Genomic DNA, 16,628 nt, shown 5'->3' on the forward strand with positions numbered 1-16,628 from the left:
CCCCCGGAGAGCTCTGCCCACCCTGGGAGCCTCCCCAGAGCCGCCGCAGAGCTGCTGACGGGGCAGAAGCAGCGGAAAGGCCCCGGGGCTGCGGTTCCCGGGGCACGGCGGCTCCGGGACACGGTTTTGGCCGAGGAACTGCTGCAGGATTTAGGTGGCCAGAGGCCGTTTTGTGGCCAGACAAAGTGATTTTGGTTAAAAACCGTTATCTGCTCTTTCCCCTGGGGATTTTAACCCACAGGCTGATTTTTTTTTTCCCAGCTTGTATTTTAAGGGAGCAGCTCCGGGGAAGTGAAGGCGGGCAGGGCTCACACCCCTCCCTGCTGCCTGGGGGTGTTTGGGGATGGGGGGCCCGAAACCAGAGCCTCCAGAGCCCCCAGAGCCCCCCCCAGAGCACCCCGCCTGTCTGCCTGTCCTGGAACGGTCCCTAGAGCCCCTGTGGGGACTCTGTGCAGCCGGGGACCCAAAAAGTGCTGGATGGACACCCACAGCTCCGGGACCTGGGGATGGACACCCACAGCTCCGGGACCTGGAGAGGGACACCCACAGCTCCGGGACCTGGGGAGGGACACCCACACCTCCGGGAACTGGGGATGGACACCTCTGGGACCTGGGGATGGACACCCACACCTCTGGGACCTGGGGATGGACACCCACAGCTCCGGGACCTGGGGATGGACACCCACAGCTTTGGGACCTGGGGATGGACACCCACAGCTCCGGGACCTGGGGATGGACACCCACAGCTCCGGGACCTGGGGATGGACACCCACAGCTCTGGGACACCCACACCTCTGGGACCTGGGGATGGACACCCACAGCTTTGGGACCTGGGGAGGGACACCCACAGCTCCAGGAACTGGGGATGGACATCTCTGGGACCTGGGGAGGGACACCCACAGCTCCGGGACACCCACACCTCCAGGACCTGGGGATGGATACCCACACCTCTGGGACCTGGGGATGGACACCCACAGCTCCGGGACCTGGGGATGGACACCTCTGGGACCTGGGGATGGACACCCACACCTCTGGGACCTGGGGATGGACACCCACAGCTCCGGGACCTGGGGATGGACACCCACAGCTCTGGGACCTGGGGATGGACACCCACACCTCTGGGACCTGGGGATGGACACCCACACCTCTGGGACCTGGGGAGGGACACCCACACCTCTGGGACCTGGGGAGGGACACCCACACCTCTGGGACCTGGGGAGGGACACCCACACCTCTGGGACCTGGGGATGGACACCCACAGCTCCGGGACACCCACACCTCCAGGACTTGGGGATGGACACCCACAGCTCCAGGACCAGACACACTCCTTGATATTCTTATTTTTACCCCTGTTTTATTCAAGCTATTTTCCTGATTCATCGTGTTTCTTTTTCTGCTTTATGTCTTCCCTCTGAACAAATATAAATTTTTTTGCCCTGAAAACCCTCATTCTTTAGTTTCAGCTTTTATCTTTCAAATTAATTAATAAATTAATTTATGTAACTTATTTAGTTTCTATACTTATTTAGAAAAATTGTATATAAATTAATATAATTTATGTAATACATTTATATAATTATGTTATTTAATATAAATTCATGCACGCCATATGTATATGCACAAAATTAATCTATATAAATTTTATAGCTTTATAATCACTTATAAATGTAAATCTATATAGCTTATAAATATAAATAAATTAACGTGTTTTACACATTTATATATAATTAATATTTAATTTGTGTGGTTGCTATTTAATGTATAAAATTAATAACTTTTTTATTTAGTCTAAGTAAGGAATTCAATTAGATTTCATTTAAAAACGAATTAAAAACTATTCTAACTAAACAACTAATTAATATGTATATATAATTAGTTATTAATTAGATGAATGAATTAATGACGAGTTAATTATACATTAATTATATGAATTATATATTAATTACATATTAATTATATGATTATATATTACACAATATTACGTATTATATGATATTATATATTATCGAAATTTATATGCAATTTTATTTAAGTTATATGATTATTGTAGTTAATTGGGATTTGGCCGTGCCGAGGTTCCTGGCCACGCCCCTCACTGTGACCACGCCCATCATTAGGACCACGCCCCTCACAGTGACCACGCCCCCTCGCGGTGACCACGCCCCCGTCTGCCCCCGCCCCCGTTCCCGCCCCTCAGCGCCCTCCCCTCCGTGTCCGCCAGGGGGCGCCCCGCCCCTCGCCCGCTCCCCCGGCGGCAGCCCGACTGATGACGTCACTGCGGTGTGACGTCACGAGGCCCCGCCCCTGGCGCGCCGGCCGCAGACCCGCCGCAGGCAGCGAGAGAGCGGGACCGGCCGGGCCGAACCGAACCGAACCGGGCCGGGACAGGACAGAGCCAGAGCCGGGCCGAGCCGAGCCGAGCCAAACCACACCGAGCTGGGCCGGGCCAGAGCCGGAGCCGAGCCAAACCAAACCGGGCCGAGCCGAGCCAGAGCCGGGCCGAGCCGAGCCAGACTGAACTGAACCAAACCACACGGAGCTGGGCCGGGCCAGAGCCAGAGCCGAGCCAAACTAAACCAAACCAAACCGGGCCGAGCCGAGCCGAGCCGAGCCGAGCCAGAGCCAGGCCGAGCCGAGCCAGAGCCGGGCCGAGCCGAGCCAGAGCCGGGCCGAGCCGAGCCAGAGCCGGGCCGAGCCTAGCCGCAGTAGTGCTCCCGGCCCCCCCGCCGGCCCGTGCCCCGTCTGGTCCCGCCGGCGGCCGCGGCCCGCCCCCGTTCCCGCCGCAGCAGGATGTCGGTGCCGGAGCCCGCCGGCGGCGAGGAGAAGCAGGCCAAGGAGGTGGAGGACGCCGAGAAGTATTCCTTCATGGCCACCGTCACCAAGGCCCCCAAGAAGGTAGCGGGGCCGGGATCACGGGCTGTGGGGGGCGCAGGGAGCAGCCGTGTCCCGGTGGGGCGAGCAGCCCGTGCCTCACGGGGAGCGGCTCCCGGTAGCGGGGAGAGCGCCCCGGTGTGCGGCGGGACTGGCCTGGCGGGGAATGCAGCCTTTGGTTGTGGGGAGTAGCAGCCTTTGGTTGTGGGGAGTAGCAGCCTTTGGTTGTGGGGAGCAGCAGCCTTTGGTTGTGGGGAGCACCCCTCGATTGTGGGCGGGAGCACCCCTCGATTGTGGGGAGCAGCAGCCTCCAGTTGTGGGGAGCAGCAGCCTCCAGTTGTGGGGAGCAGCAGCCTCCAGTTGTGGGGAGCAGCAGCCCCCAGTTGTGGGGAGCAGCAGCCCCCAGTTGTGGGGAGCAGCAGCCCCCAGTTGTGGGGAGCAGCAGCCTTTGATTGTGGGGAGCAGCAGCCTTTGGTTGTGGGGAGCACCCCTCGATTGTGGGGAGCAGCAGCCTTTGGTTGTGGGGAGCACCCCTCGATTGTGGGGAGCAGCAGCCCCCGGTTGTGGGGAGCAGCCCTCGATTGTGGGGGGACACGGCCGTGCCCCGGCTCTGGGAGGAGCGGCCCCACAGGTGTGGGGCTGTGCTGGAAGGCTGGAACTGACCCACTTTGACGGTAACTGGGAAGTGGGGCTTGTCCCCATTCAGTGGCAGAGAGGGACACTGGTGAGGGGGCTGGGGGGTGGCAGGTATGGCCCAGGGGGCTGCTGGCCCAGTTTGGGGTGGGAGGGAAGGACCAGTACCTGCAGGGCCGGTTCCAAGGGGCTGGGGCCAGCTCGGGTCAAGCTCTGGGGGCAAGAGCAGGGCTGTGGCATAGGGGGTGCAAGGTGACCCCAGGAAGGGGACAGGCAGCGTGGGCCCCTGGTGTGGGACTGTGCAGTGACAGGGCTTTGTGGTGGGGACAAAGCAGAGGGACCTGTTATATGGGAAGAGCCAGATGCAGCAACCTGGAATCCAGCTGTGGGTCGCTCAGAAAGGTGACAGATTTCAGAGTGTTGAGTTTTTTTGGGGGCAGGGTCTGTTGGAGGTGTGGGTGGGAGCACCTTTGGGCTCAGGAAGAGGCTGCCGAGTCTCCTCAGTGCCGCTCCATCCCTGAAGGCCTCACAGGAGCTCTGAGATCTCCCAGAGCTGCTCCCACACCCCTGTGGGGTGCTCAGATGGCACTGAGGGTGGGCGAGCACTGGTTTTACCCCCGAAGCAGGGTGCAGGACCCCTGTGACCTGGGGAACTGGCCCTGAGCTCCGGGCTCAGTGCTGAAGTTTCAGCACTGTCAGGGAGGCAGGTCCATGTTCGAGCACTGCACAGATCTGTGCAGATGAACATTGTGTTCCCCTCGGGGCTGCAGCCGCCTGCAAGCGGTGCATGCAAAGGCGGAGCAGTCACAGAGAATGGGAACATCCTCCTCCTTCGGGGGAACCTCTCCTGCCTGCTCGGCTGGGATCGGGAGTGTCTGGCCCTTGGGGAAGGTCAGCTGGATTTGAGGTATCTTCTCTCCCAGGGAGCAGGGCTTGGAGACTGGGCCCTGTTTGTCTGGGCTGTGGACATGGCCTGGAGGAACGAGCAGAGGAATGTGGGGCTGGGATCTGCCTCTTCCAGCTCAGGAATTGTTTTTACCTTTTCATAACCATCATCTCTGTCAGAGCGAACAGCACGAGGCTGCTCCAAGGGGACAGCAGGCTGCTAATCCTGGAGCATCCCGTGGGACCAAAATACCTGTGGTAAAAGAGAGTCCATTGAGCATCCTCAGAGGCAAGTTTGCCATCCTCTCAGGGGGGTGAGGTGTATCCCCAGAATTTTCTGCTGCAGACTTGGCTGTGCAGCATGAGGAGCCTTGGGTGGCCTCAGTGGCTGCTGCAGCTTTTGCTGGCTGGGTGAGGATATTGAAGGTGCCCAGAGCGACACACGACATTTGAGGCTGATAACATCAGAGATGGGGAGCGAGCTGAGCTGAGCTGAGCTCAGGGAACGAATCGCTCCGGGCTCCTGTTTTCCTTGCCTGGCTAGTTCCTGCAAATAGTGCTGGGGAACAGCAGAGGCCTTTGGCAGGAGGATGAAAGACCAAGGAAGGGAGAATTGCTCTCCTGAGATAAGCTGTTGAGTGCCCCCAGCTCTGATGCCTCAGAACATGATCGCAATTAAGCCATTAAAACGCCCTTCTGATTCCCTGCAAGTCAAAGTGTTTTTTGTGCCAGCTGCCCTGGACCTCCTGGCATGGTCAGAGGTCAGTGGAGATGGTGGAGAGAGATGATTTACCAGCACAGAGGTGGGTAATACAGTGCTGTGGTGCTGATGCACGTCCCCCCTGGGTTTTTTGGGCTCCTGGAACTTTGCTGATGCAGTTTGTGTGAGGCGTTTGGAGATGGGGAGGGTGGGAATGTGGCCAAGCTCAGCGCAGGCTCCATCTCTCTCTGTGAATGGCTTTTCAGAGAAGCCTTAACTTGTTCTGGAGCTTGGGGAAAGTGCCAGTGTGAGCCCACAGCATCCAGCCCAGGACCTGCAGGAGCATCCTGGATGCAGCTGGAAGCACATTGGGCCCACGGGTGCTGTGGAAAGGTTGGTGTCTCGTTGTTGGGGTCACCTGGAGCTGGGAATCAGCCCCTGGCATTGCTGTTTTCTCCTGTCAGGGACTCGTTTAAGGTGAAAAAGTGAAACAAGCAGGAGGCAAGAGATTAAAATATTAAATACGATCAGCTCCAGGCTGAAGTAGGAGCTGACTCGGTGGAGGTGAAAAGAGGAATAGGGACATTTTCCCCCAAGAGCTGTGATTTCCTGGCTCTGCCAGAGCTCCATTTTCACTGCAATTCGTGGGGATTTGTCTGTCAGCATAATGACCCCAGTTTGGTCTGAGCAAGGTGGTTCTTTGGCCAGGAGTGCTTTGCAGGCAGAGGTGAGCGAAGCTGTTTTGCACCTTCTCCAGCCACTGCTGTGGTGTTGCTGGGGAAGGTTTGGAATGCTGAGGCTGGTGGCTTGCCCAGGTTTAGTGAACATGGATGTGGAGATGATGATGGCAGAGCTCAAGGGCGGGTTGTGCTCCTCCAGATCGCTGTGTGCCATCACTGCTGCGTCTGGGCATCTGCTCCCCTGCCTCCCCGGAGACTGCAGGTGCCCTTGGCAGCCGCCGCTTTCCCAATCCACGTCAGCCGCTCGGCGGAGCCTTAAACTCCCAGCGAGCCAAGCTGGGGGTGCCTGGAGTGGGAAGGACACGGCGGCAGGGCAGGGGGCTTGGCAGTGCTGTCCCCTGGCTGTCGCCTCACCTGCCGTGTCCTTGTCCCGCTGGCATCGCTGCCTGCTGGGCTGCTCCACGCCTGGCTGCAGGCAGATCTTCCTGCTGCGGCATTGCTGGGCTCTGAGATGGGCTGAAGGCTCGGCTGTGGTTCTGGGGAGGTGAGTTGGGTGCCCGTGCGGCGGTGCTGTGCCTGTGCTGTGCCCGTGGGGCGATGCTGTGCCCGTGCTGTGCCCGTGGGGTGATGCTGTGCCCACGCTGTGCCCCTGCTGTGCCCGTGGGGCGATGCTGTGCCCGTGCTGTGCCCGTGCTGTGCCCGTGCTGTGCCCGTGCTGTGCCCGTGCTGTGCCCGTGGGGTGATGCTGTGCCCCTGCTGTGCCCCTGCTGTGCCCCTGCTGTGCCCCTGCTGTGCCCGTGGGGTGATGCTGTGCCCGTGCTGTGCCCCTGCGGCTGCGGGATCCCGCAGGCTGTGGCAGGGAATGCTGATGCACAGCGCTGCAGCTCTGCGGTGGCAGCGGGCTGGCTGCTGTGGGGGTGGCAGAGATGGAGCAGGGAAAAGCTGGGGAAGGGGGATGGGGCCTGTGGGGAGCTGCTGGCCCCTGGGGAGGGTGGGTGTCCTCTCCAGAGCACCGTTCCCGCTGCTGCTGTCTGCAGTGCCCTGCGCACCGCTGACCTTGCTGCAGCCAGCTGCATCCCTGCCCAGCTCCTTCCCAAAGACCTGTCCCTGCCCCACTTTGCTCTGTCGTGACTTATCCCAGGTCCCTGCAGCTCTGCCAGGCCGGGGGATACCTTCCCCTTGGGGCTGTCAGGGGGATGAGACTGCCCTTGTTTGTCCTGACAGAGCTCCTGTAGCCATTCGTTTTTCCTGTCCCTTTAATTTAATTCCTTAGAGTGGCTGCTCATAAATCCTCTGTGCCTTTGTCAGCCTGTCTGGGGCCATGGCTACCACCTCCTGTCCTGCTGTTCTGCAGGCACGTTCACCTGAATCTCCTCATTCCTCTGCCTAGATCTCCATTTCTTTGGTTCCTTGCTCTGAGTTTTTCCCTCTCATAATGAGGTGCCTGGGCTGGGATGAGTTGAACAGCTCATTGTCCTCTGTATGGATGTCCTGAGATGAGTCTGGCTTTCCCTGGGGTTCAGGAAAACCCTAATAAGTGGGAAAAAAAAAGCACAGGTGTGTTTGGAGTAGAGATGAATTACCAGGGATTGGGGCAGCCAGGTCACTCCTGGTGCTGTGTTAAATGATAGAATCCTAATTTCTTTCTCAGTTGCTCTTGGGACCTTCCCATTGTTTTGGTGTTTTGGAGGGTCTCCCTGATGTCCAGAGGGGTCTTGTGCCAGTGCCCCAGCACTGGGCAAGGCCAGAAGACACTTAATTGAATTGTTGAACCAGAGAGGGGAAAGAAAGGAGGTTTTGGGGGTTTGATGGGCATAAACTGTCTTCAAAATGATGTGTCAGAGCCTGTGGCTTTTGCTTCCCTCTTTTCCTCCTTCATCCCTGAAGGAGGCTGAGTTCCCACTCTTCTGTCAGTCCTTTGGAGATGGGAGAAGAGTTGGATATTCATTCTTCCCAGTCTTCAGAAGCATCTCTGCCATCTTTTAATATTGTGGGGGTGGAGACCACCCATCCTGGGAACCCCCTTCCCACATGAGCAGCCAGGTCTGGGGTATGGGAAGAGTGCTGGAGCAGGAGCACAGGGTTTTGTTTTGGCCTTCTGAGATGCCAGGTTATCTTCTGCTGCTGGGGACTGGCCTACCACAATACTTTCTCTGGGAACAGTTCTCTCTGTGCTTTCCAGCCTGTGCAAATGTTGGAATGGGCTTCTGTGCTCCCTCCTGGATGCTGAGGCTGGGGTATCTCACTCTGGAAATCAGGATTTCAAGGTCAGGTTGGAGTTAATCCTTTGCAAGTGAGGATCCCATCTGTGTTACTCTTCTGAGAAGTTGGTGGGTGCCTCATCCCAGATTTTGGAGCAGGAAATGTGTGGAACCTCAGCACTCAGCCTGAGGGATTTGCTTGTGCCTGGCTGTGTTTTTATCACCAGGAGTTTCCTGGGGGTGACAGTGGCTCGTTATGCTTCCTGCTGAGCCCTTTGATCAGAGCTGCTTATCTGGGGCCTCTGGCTCACCTTCACTCAGCACACAGTGGTGACGTTCCAGGTGACTGTCCTGGGACCTGCTGGTGGCCCCAAGGGCCCACAGTGCCAAGGACTTTGTGCCAGAACTTGTCCCAGAGTGGGACTGGGTGAAACCAAGCGTTGAATCTGTAAGGGGCTGGGGGAAGAGTCAGGGAGCCCCACCAAGGAGGAGCATTGTGGTGACACCTCAGCAGCTGGAGCCCCTTCCCAGGGTGCTGGACAATTCCAGGGGCTTGGGCACCCTGAGCAGAGCTGGAATCTCCTCTGCACCATGCCCCTCTGCCCACATCATCCCTGCAGGCTTCCCTGGAACCCTTGGGATGGGTGCTCTGGGACATCTTGGTTGATGGCCCAAAGGTCCAAAGAGGAAGCTGCTAGTTTGGAAATGGTTTGGTTGGAAGGGACCTTAAAGATCCCCCAGTTCCACGCCCTGTCCTGGGAAGGGACACCTTCCACTATCCCAGGTGGCTCCAAGCCCTGTCCAACCTGGCCTTGGACACTTCCAGGGAAGGGGCAGCCACAGCTGCTCTGTTCCAGATCCTCCCCACTCTGAGAGGGAAGAGTTTGGGCTGGTTTTTTGGCAGCTGCTCTCCCCCCGTGGGTTCTGTGCCTCTGGGACAGCAGGATGCGGAAGCTGAGGCCAGTCCTGCCTTGTGGAGCTGCCCTCATTGCCCTGTTGACTTGGGCTGCTTGAACTGTGAATTTTAATTACACTTTGGGATCAATACGGTGGCCTTGGTAACGAGCTTATTGCTGCTGCAGAATCTGTTTACTTCAGGTTGGTGACAGCCAAAGGACTGAGGTGGCCGAGGACATGATGTTCCAGCTCCTTGAACAGGCTCCATTGTAATTCAGGGAGGCTCCTGCAGCCCTCAGAGCTGGGTGCAGCCTCCCCTTGGCTGCCCCACAGACCTGGAGCTGCCTGGCAGCACCCGTTCCTGCCTGGCTGAGGAGCTGCCTGCGTTCAGGAGCCAGGGTTGGGTGGGAGCTGCTGGAGCCTGGTTTATCTGTCAGGTGTGGGTGGGAGGGATCACTCCTTCTGGCCTTTTTCAGGGAGAAGAAGTGGGCAGCCTGGAAAAGGAGGCTCCTTGGGGCTTTGCCTTCCTGCAGTTCATGTTTTAGTGTCCTCCTTCCAGATGAGGGTGAGGTTCAGCCTGTGTCTGCTGTTTTCTGCCTCTCCTCCTTTCACCTCCCAACAGGGAGCTCCGGATTTCACACATTCCTGCACTGTGGGGAGGGTTCTGCATCCAACCTGGGCATGTTTTGGAGCGAGAACATCTGGCTGATCCCTGTTGACCTTGGAGCTGTCAGCATCTTGCAGGCAGCACAGTGTCTCCTACATTAACTAATCCTTTCTCCAAATACTCTGTGAGCTTGCCATCTCCACAAAGAAATCACTTCCATCCCTCCTGCCTCCTTTACAAGAAAGGGGCTTCATGACATCAGCCCTGTCTGCAGGACAAGGTTGGCTTTGCTCTGACACAGGTCTGATGTTTGTCCATCCTGGTGGTGATTCCTCAGGCTCCTGAGCAGGGAGGAGCCCGTGCTGAAGCCTGAGGTTTCTCCTGCTTTGCCTCTCACCTGATGCATCAAAATCCAGGTGATTTCCAGGGCTGAAAACAGTCTATTGGTAAATGAAGAATGGGCAGCTCCAGTGGAAATAACATTGTGAGAGGCTTTGGGAGTCAGGGCAGGGGGAGGATGGATTTCCAGTTTCCAGAACAGGGTGCTCCTGTTTCCATGCTGATCCTGTGGGGTGTTTTCCCTTAAACCTGTGACACAGGGATGGAGGATCAGCTAAGGGTACCTGAGAATAGCTGGAACCTCTCCTGAGTGGAATTTGCTGTTTTTGGAAAGACCAGTAGAAGTCTTGGAATGCTGAGATTCTCCAAGGCAGTGTGGGGGGAGAAGAGGAAGCAGGTGGGGTGCCAGGGAGAGTGATTCCTCTCCCAAAACACAGGGACTGCTTTAGGATTACGGAACAGAAGTTTGGTTTCTCCTTTTTTTTTTTTTTTGTGGCGAACCCTCCCTTCAGACCATGAGGTGTTGCTGAACAAACTGATTGACAGTGTTTCCAAGTGTTCCCTTGGTCTCATATAACTGTGCTTGGAGAGGCATTTTCTAATTAGTTTAAAAATTGATGCTAATTAAAGCTAATTCTCTCTCAGCTCTGACACACAAACACATTTCCATGGGCTTCCAGCTCTGCCAGCTGGCCTGGTGGAGGCCAGCAGTCCTCAGATTGCCCCATAAGCTGCTGGGAGTGATTTAACCCACAGTCATGGAATATGGGAATGGTTTGGGTTGGAGGGGTCCTTAAAGCTCATCCAGTTCCTCCTTCTGCCCTGGCTCCCAAGCCCCAGCCTGGCCTTGGACAGTCCCAGGGATCCAGGGACAGCCACAGCTGCTCTGGGCACCTGTGCCAGGGCCTCCCCACCCTCACAGGGAGGAATTCCTTCCCAATATCCCACCCATCCCTGCCCTCTGGCAGTGGGAATCCATCCCCTTGTCCTTGCAAGGACATGAGCTGGCATTGCTTGTGCAGTTCTTGCAGTGTGGTAACTCCAGTTAATGCTGACCTTCCTGCTGCCCAAGCACGTGCTGTGCCATGGGCTGGGCGGGCACGGGGTGAGTCCTGAGGTGAACAACCTGGGGTGGCTTTAGACCAGGTGCTGTTTGCCCATTCATGGAGATTATGGGGTGAACCTGTGAGACGTGCCCAGAGTTCACTCAGGGGTCCCAGACATTGGACTTGTGCTGTTCCTGGCAGGAAGGAGCTATCTCGCTGTGGTTCAGGAGATATCCTCCTGCTCCATCAAAGCCAGCCCCGAGCCTTTGCCTCCATTCCTGCACTCCAAGGGCTAGATGCCTCCTTATCTGCTGCTGGGGAGCGTTCCCTCTGCTCCTGCTGGAGCACACCTTTGACCTCCAGGTGTTTATGAGGCAGATTTATCCCCAGTTACTATTTAACACTCAAAATCACATTTCTTTTATTGAATTCCTCCTGTTTATTTTTCCTTTAACTGGCATTTACAGTGATTCCCATCATGACTGAAATCTTGAGGTGATTTCCAGCCTAGTAACCTTTGGAATGGGTCTCTCTCTTTCCTGGTGTTTCTGTATCTCTGCTGAGTTTTGAGATTCATGTGGAAGTCCTTAATTCTCCTCTTGGACTCACAGAAACTTTTTTTTTTTTTTTTTTTCACTCAGTACTCAACCCAACCAGCCTTTCCCTGACAGTGCAGGATGGATGTTGGGATCAGGGCTTGGCTGGTTTGTTTTGCCAGAACCTCAGTGCCCTTTTATTTCTTCACTGGGAGCAGTGTAAAGGTTTCCAGGTGGAGATTTGGCTGGAATTCCTGTTCAGGGAGTTGGAGGGGAGCGTGCCAGGCAGGTCTGTGCCTCTAGGGAGAACAACCTGCCCTGTGGACCCTTTGGGAGTGAGAGGTACAGATCCAGGAGCACCAAATTCCACATGGCTGTGCTTCCATGCACAGAGCAGCACCCTCAGGAAGCTCATCCAGCTGTGATGTCTGAATGGAGCACTTGGGTTTCTTCTAAAAAAACCAGGAGAAAGTTCTCCTCTTGCAAAGGCCACACCTGGAGCAGAAGCCAGGTCCTTTTTCTTGAGGGTTGTTTCACTTCCAGCTCTCACAGAGCCCTCGGTGCTCAGGCTGGGAGGACCAGGAGATCTTGCTGAGAGCACTTCCACCATCCCTGTGAATGGTGGGGTGAAGCAGTGGGCACTGCTGGGGACAATCCTTCACCTGGCCGTGGGCTCTGCCCGGGGTTTTCTTGGCTGCTGGGAGGATTTGAACTGGGAATCTGGTGGTTCTTCCATGGGCTGGCCATAGCCTCATGTGAATTTGTGCAGCCCTTTGCCATCCAAGTTTGCACTGGCATGGGTGACCAGAGCTTGCAGGTGGGAAAATGGGATGGTTTGAGTCACAGAGCCAAATCCACCTCCAAACCCTCCCCTCCCCAGTGCTTTGGGGATGAGGATGGTGAGTTGTCAAGGTGAGAGTATTGCTGGTCCTGATCCCCAGTCCCTCTTCTCCAAGTACCTTGTTTTTCCTTTCCTTCCAGCCTTAAGGAGTGCTGTGATCCAGAAATACCTTTCCAGCCTGGATAACCTCCCAGGAAAGAACCCTAAAACCATCCCTGTCTGCCTTGCTGATTCCCACCCCAAAAACCCCCTGTCCTGTTGGACTGTGGAGCAGGAGCTGTGTCCCCCTGTGTCCCTGTTTCCAGCCTCATGGCTGGACACTGTCCTGTGGGAACAGGGGCTGGCTCTTCCAGCCTGGAAGCGGAGCAGAAGGGGGCTGAGGACAGGGCAGCCAAGTCCCCTAAACAAACCCAGCACCCTGGCATGGCCCCACTGGGAATGGGGCCAGCTCCAGGGGCCAGCACAGGGACACTGGGAGCACTGGGAACCTGCAGCTGGCGGGTTGGGGATGGCCTCAGGGAAGCAAACGTGGCAATAGCTCGGGGTCCCCTCCAGGATCTGAGTGGTTGTGAAAACAGCATAGAAGGGTTCTGTCCCTCCCCTGAGGAGGTGGCTCAAGCAAAGCTGCTGCTCTCTCCTCTTTCTGCCCTGGAATGAAGGAGAACACTGGTTATCTGACTTTTCTCCCCTCTGCTGATGAGGCTGAAGGGCCTCATTCCCTGCCATGCCTCTGCCCTCCCTGGGCGCTGTCATGAGTTGCTTCTGCAAATCACTGGATTAAAACAAGTTGTCCTTTAGAAATGCCTCACCCAGCTCCTTCTCAGGAAAAGCCAACATATCTCTGTCCTGCAGACAAGGAATCCTTGGAGACTGAAACCTGAAGGTGCCCATCTCCAGGTGGGCAAAATCCAGCCCTGCTCCGAGCTGCTGCTCCTGTCTCATGTGGGAGCAGGGCTAGTGAGGAGGAGGAGGAGGAGGAGGATGCTTGTTTGAGCTGTAAAACATTCCTTGTCTGGCTGAGTTTCCAGGAATGACAAAAAAATGATGAACTTAAAAGACAGGTCACGTCAGGGCTGCCTTGGCAGCGTGGGCATCCAGCAGTGCCCTCCCAGCCTCTGCCAGGGGGTTTTTGTTTGGGAGAACATACTAAATAAAGGGAAGTGGCTGCACTGAATAGTCCTGATCCCTGCTGCTGGTTTTCTGCAGCCAAAGGAAAGGTCCCAGGACTCTGGATCCTTCCTGGGAGGACAGAAGTGGGTTGCAGAGACTCTTCTGCTTTAGAGGTGGTTGTGTGGCTGTAGGAACGTGCTCTGCTCCCATTTTGCTGTTCCTCTCTGGGCAACTGTGCTGTGTCCTCACATCCATGGATGTCAGGCTCAGAAGTCTGGAGGATTTTTAGATGGTTCATTGCTTCCTGCTTATCTTGAGTGATGTGTGGAGCCTGCTCCTGTCCCTGCTCCACTTATCCAGGACAGAAGTGGCTGGGAGGACACTTTGCCTGTGGCTGAGTTTGTGCCGATGCTCACGTTTTCCCTAATAATAAATAATAATAATAAAAAAAGAATTGCTGAAGCAAACTTGGGGGTGCTAGGAATAGAACCTGGAGCTGCTTCCCAGCCTGTGTCCTTTCCCCTGTGGGGCCTGTGCATTGATGAGCCGTGTCAGCTGTGAGTTGGTGGATGCTTTCCAAAATCTCTGTTCCTTCCACAATCTGCTCCCGCTCTCCCCCAAGGCTGCATGGGATGCAGTCAGGGATGTGTAGCACAACAAAGGATCTTAAACGACCTCTCTGGAGCTGTTCTGGGAATGGAAGAAGTGTTCAAGTGAAAAGTGGGATTGTCCTGTGTGAGAGGGACATGCTGGGCTCGTGTGCCTGGGGTAAATCCAGCTGCATGTACAACTCCCTCTCCCTGGAGTCAGGGAGTGGAATGTTCTTCCTCTGTCAGCTCCAAAAACTGCTCTCCTGGCTGGCCACTGGGAAAGTGCTTGGGATCAGCCATGGAGGATGGCACACCCTGCAGTCAGGAGCTGCCAGTTTGGTGGGGTGGTACCAATCCAGACCTGCAATCTGTTTGTCCTCCCTGTGTTGTAATAATTAAACAAATGAGGCTGTGCGTGCTGGGGACACTTGAGCTGCTGGGTTTGGTGCTGCCCCACCAATGTTCTCCGTGGATTTATCCTTATGCCCTAGAGAGAAGCTTGTTCAGGCTGGTTTTCAGCTTCCTGGAGGTTTGGGATGCTCTGGACAGCGTGGCCAAACAGGGTGGACAGTGCTCCCTCAGCTCCAGCCCTGGAAAGGGAGGTTTGAGCTGAACATGAGCAGCTGTTGTTGGGAAATGTCAGACCTGCCTGGGAATGGGTGCAGTGGCACTGGATTCCCAAAGGGAGAAAATGTCCTTCTGGCTTGGCTGGTTTGACTGGGAGCAGGAGTGCCCAGCGATGCTCTGGAAGAACTTGGCAGGAGATGGTGGATCCTGCTGTTTTCCTGCAGAACATATCCCAAAATCCCTGCTGTTCCAAGTGAGGAACTGCTCATTTGGCCCCTTAGATCTCCAGCCCCATCTTCTCCTTTTCCAGGCAGCGATGCTGAAAACCCCTGGCTTCATTCCTGCGCAGGGAAATGGGTGCTGTCTTGTTTTCCCTACTTGACCACGAGAATTTCTGGGATGAAAAAATATTTTCCTTGCACTTAAACCCTCGTGCTCCACCCGGTTGGAAAAGCTGCTTCCAGCAGGATGAAGTTTGGGATGCAAAGAGGGAGAGCTGGACAGCCCCGATCCCGCTGAGCCGCAGCCCCGGCTGGCCGGGAACGCCGCTCATTCCGGTTCCCATGATGGGCAGAGGGATTAGGAGATTTTCTCTGGCTCCTTAATGCAGCTCGAGCTGCTGGCACGTGGAGGGCACTGCTCACACACTCTGCCCCAGCGCCGTGCCCACCTCCCCACGCTGCCGACACAGCGGTAATTCCCCGGCTCGGAGGGGTGGGATGTTCGGGTGGTTCCTTGGGTTTGGGTGCTGTTCGTGCTGTTTGATGATAATTTTAGCCAGGGCAGATTTTGCTAAGCTGGGGAGTTCAGCTGAGCCCTGGTAAAGCCACAGCAGGGATTACTGGGGGTAATTCAGCACTTGGTTTGCTTAGCACTTGCTTTTTCTCTCCCCTTGGATTCAATCCCCTCATTCCCATGTTTCTAAACCTGCTGTTTCTCTTGCAGGGTGGGGTTGTGCCTCAGAGCTGGCTCAGAGGCCTGAAGGGGAGGTGGATTGTGCTGTGGGATGTTGTGGGACTGGGCAGCGCAGCATCCCTCTATCCCATCCTCCCTTTTCCACTGCATCCCAAAGGAACTTTGCTCCATGAGACCATCCAGGCAGCAATTCCCTGAAGGGAACTGCCCTGTCCTGGAGCACACACATCCTGGATGCTGCAGGCCAGGACAGACCTGCACCCTGGGCTGAAGCACTGTGCTTTATGTTTTTTCCCTCCTGGGTCACCTCTTCCCTGGAAACCTTTCCCTGAGATACAGACAATTCCTCAGCTAACACTTTAAGCTGTTTTAATGCCAGCAGCTGTTTTATGGGGAATGGTTTTTATGCCCTCTGGTTTGATGAGCTGCCAGAGGAAGAGCTTGATGTGAAGGCATGGAAATATCTTGTATCCTGAAATTGCTGATGCTTTTTCCTCCTTGGAAGTGCCCATGAGCAGTACACTGGCATGGAAGTGGCACAAGCCTATCCCAGGCTGTGTGGGGAAGATTGATCTGAGGAATAGACCTTGAACAAATTCCAGCAACATCATTCCTTGTTGGGAATCCTGCCAGCTCCTGCCACACAGGAGCACAGCTCCTGCCCTGAGCACAGTATTGGTACTGCCTGGAACTGCTTCTGCCTGTCTTGTTCCTCCTGGAACCAGCTTCCCTGTGGGGATGGGGGTTGTGGTGACCTCCAGGTCCTCCCTCTGCTCTCCCATGGGGGTGGAGGTTTCAGTGCCCTCCAGGTCCTCCCTCTGATTTCCCTCAGGGATGAGGGTTGTGGTCTCCTCTGCACCCTCCCTCTGCTCTCCTGTGGGGATAGGATTGGAATGCCCTCTGGATCCTGCTCTCTGCACCCTCCCTCTGCCTCCCTGTGGGAATGGAGGTTGTGGCGCCCTCCAAATCCTCCCTCTGCACCAAGTGACACCAACAATTGCAAAACCAAACCTTCTATCTCCATTTATCCTTCCTATTCCTTCCACAAATACAAACTAAAGCAGTTTGCATTAGAATCCAGCTGGAGTCTGCTGGGAAGTGTAGTCAGGGAAGCTGTGATGTGTCCAGGATGGAGGAGCTGGCTGGAAACCTGCAGCAGCAGCACCCATAGGATTGTCTGGGATGTTTGGCTGGGTGTGGTGATGGATCT

At 55.6% G+C, this 16,628-nt stretch overlaps 1 protein-coding gene across 5 annotated transcripts in view; it reads left to right on the forward strand.

The window, feature by feature from the left end:
- Window positions 1–2,663: 2,663 nt before the first annotated feature.
- The window catches only part of AHCYL1 (adenosylhomocysteinase like 1), a 28,506-nt gene continuing 14,541 nt past the window's right edge, over window positions 2,664–16,628 (forward strand). Inside the window, exon 1 of one of the 5 annotated variants that reach the window (XM_032753170.3) lies at window positions 2,664–2,895. In XM_032753170.3, coding sequence (XP_032609061.1) covers window positions 2,791–2,895 — 105 coding nt within the window. In that variant the 5' untranslated portion in view covers window positions 2,664–2,790. Of the gene's footprint in view, window positions 2,896–5,339; window positions 5,483–6,086; window positions 6,314–9,867; window positions 9,891–16,628 lie in introns of those variants that run through there. The other 4 variants (XM_032753169.3, XM_072918680.1, XM_002193504.7 and 1 more) reach the window with 4 other exon arrangements.

The sequence above is a fragment of the Taeniopygia guttata genome, chromosome 26, assembly GCF_048771995.1.
Source record: "Taeniopygia guttata chromosome 26, bTaeGut7.mat, whole genome shotgun sequence".
Lineage (NCBI taxonomy): Eukaryota > Metazoa > Chordata > Aves > Passeriformes > Estrildidae > Taeniopygia > Taeniopygia guttata.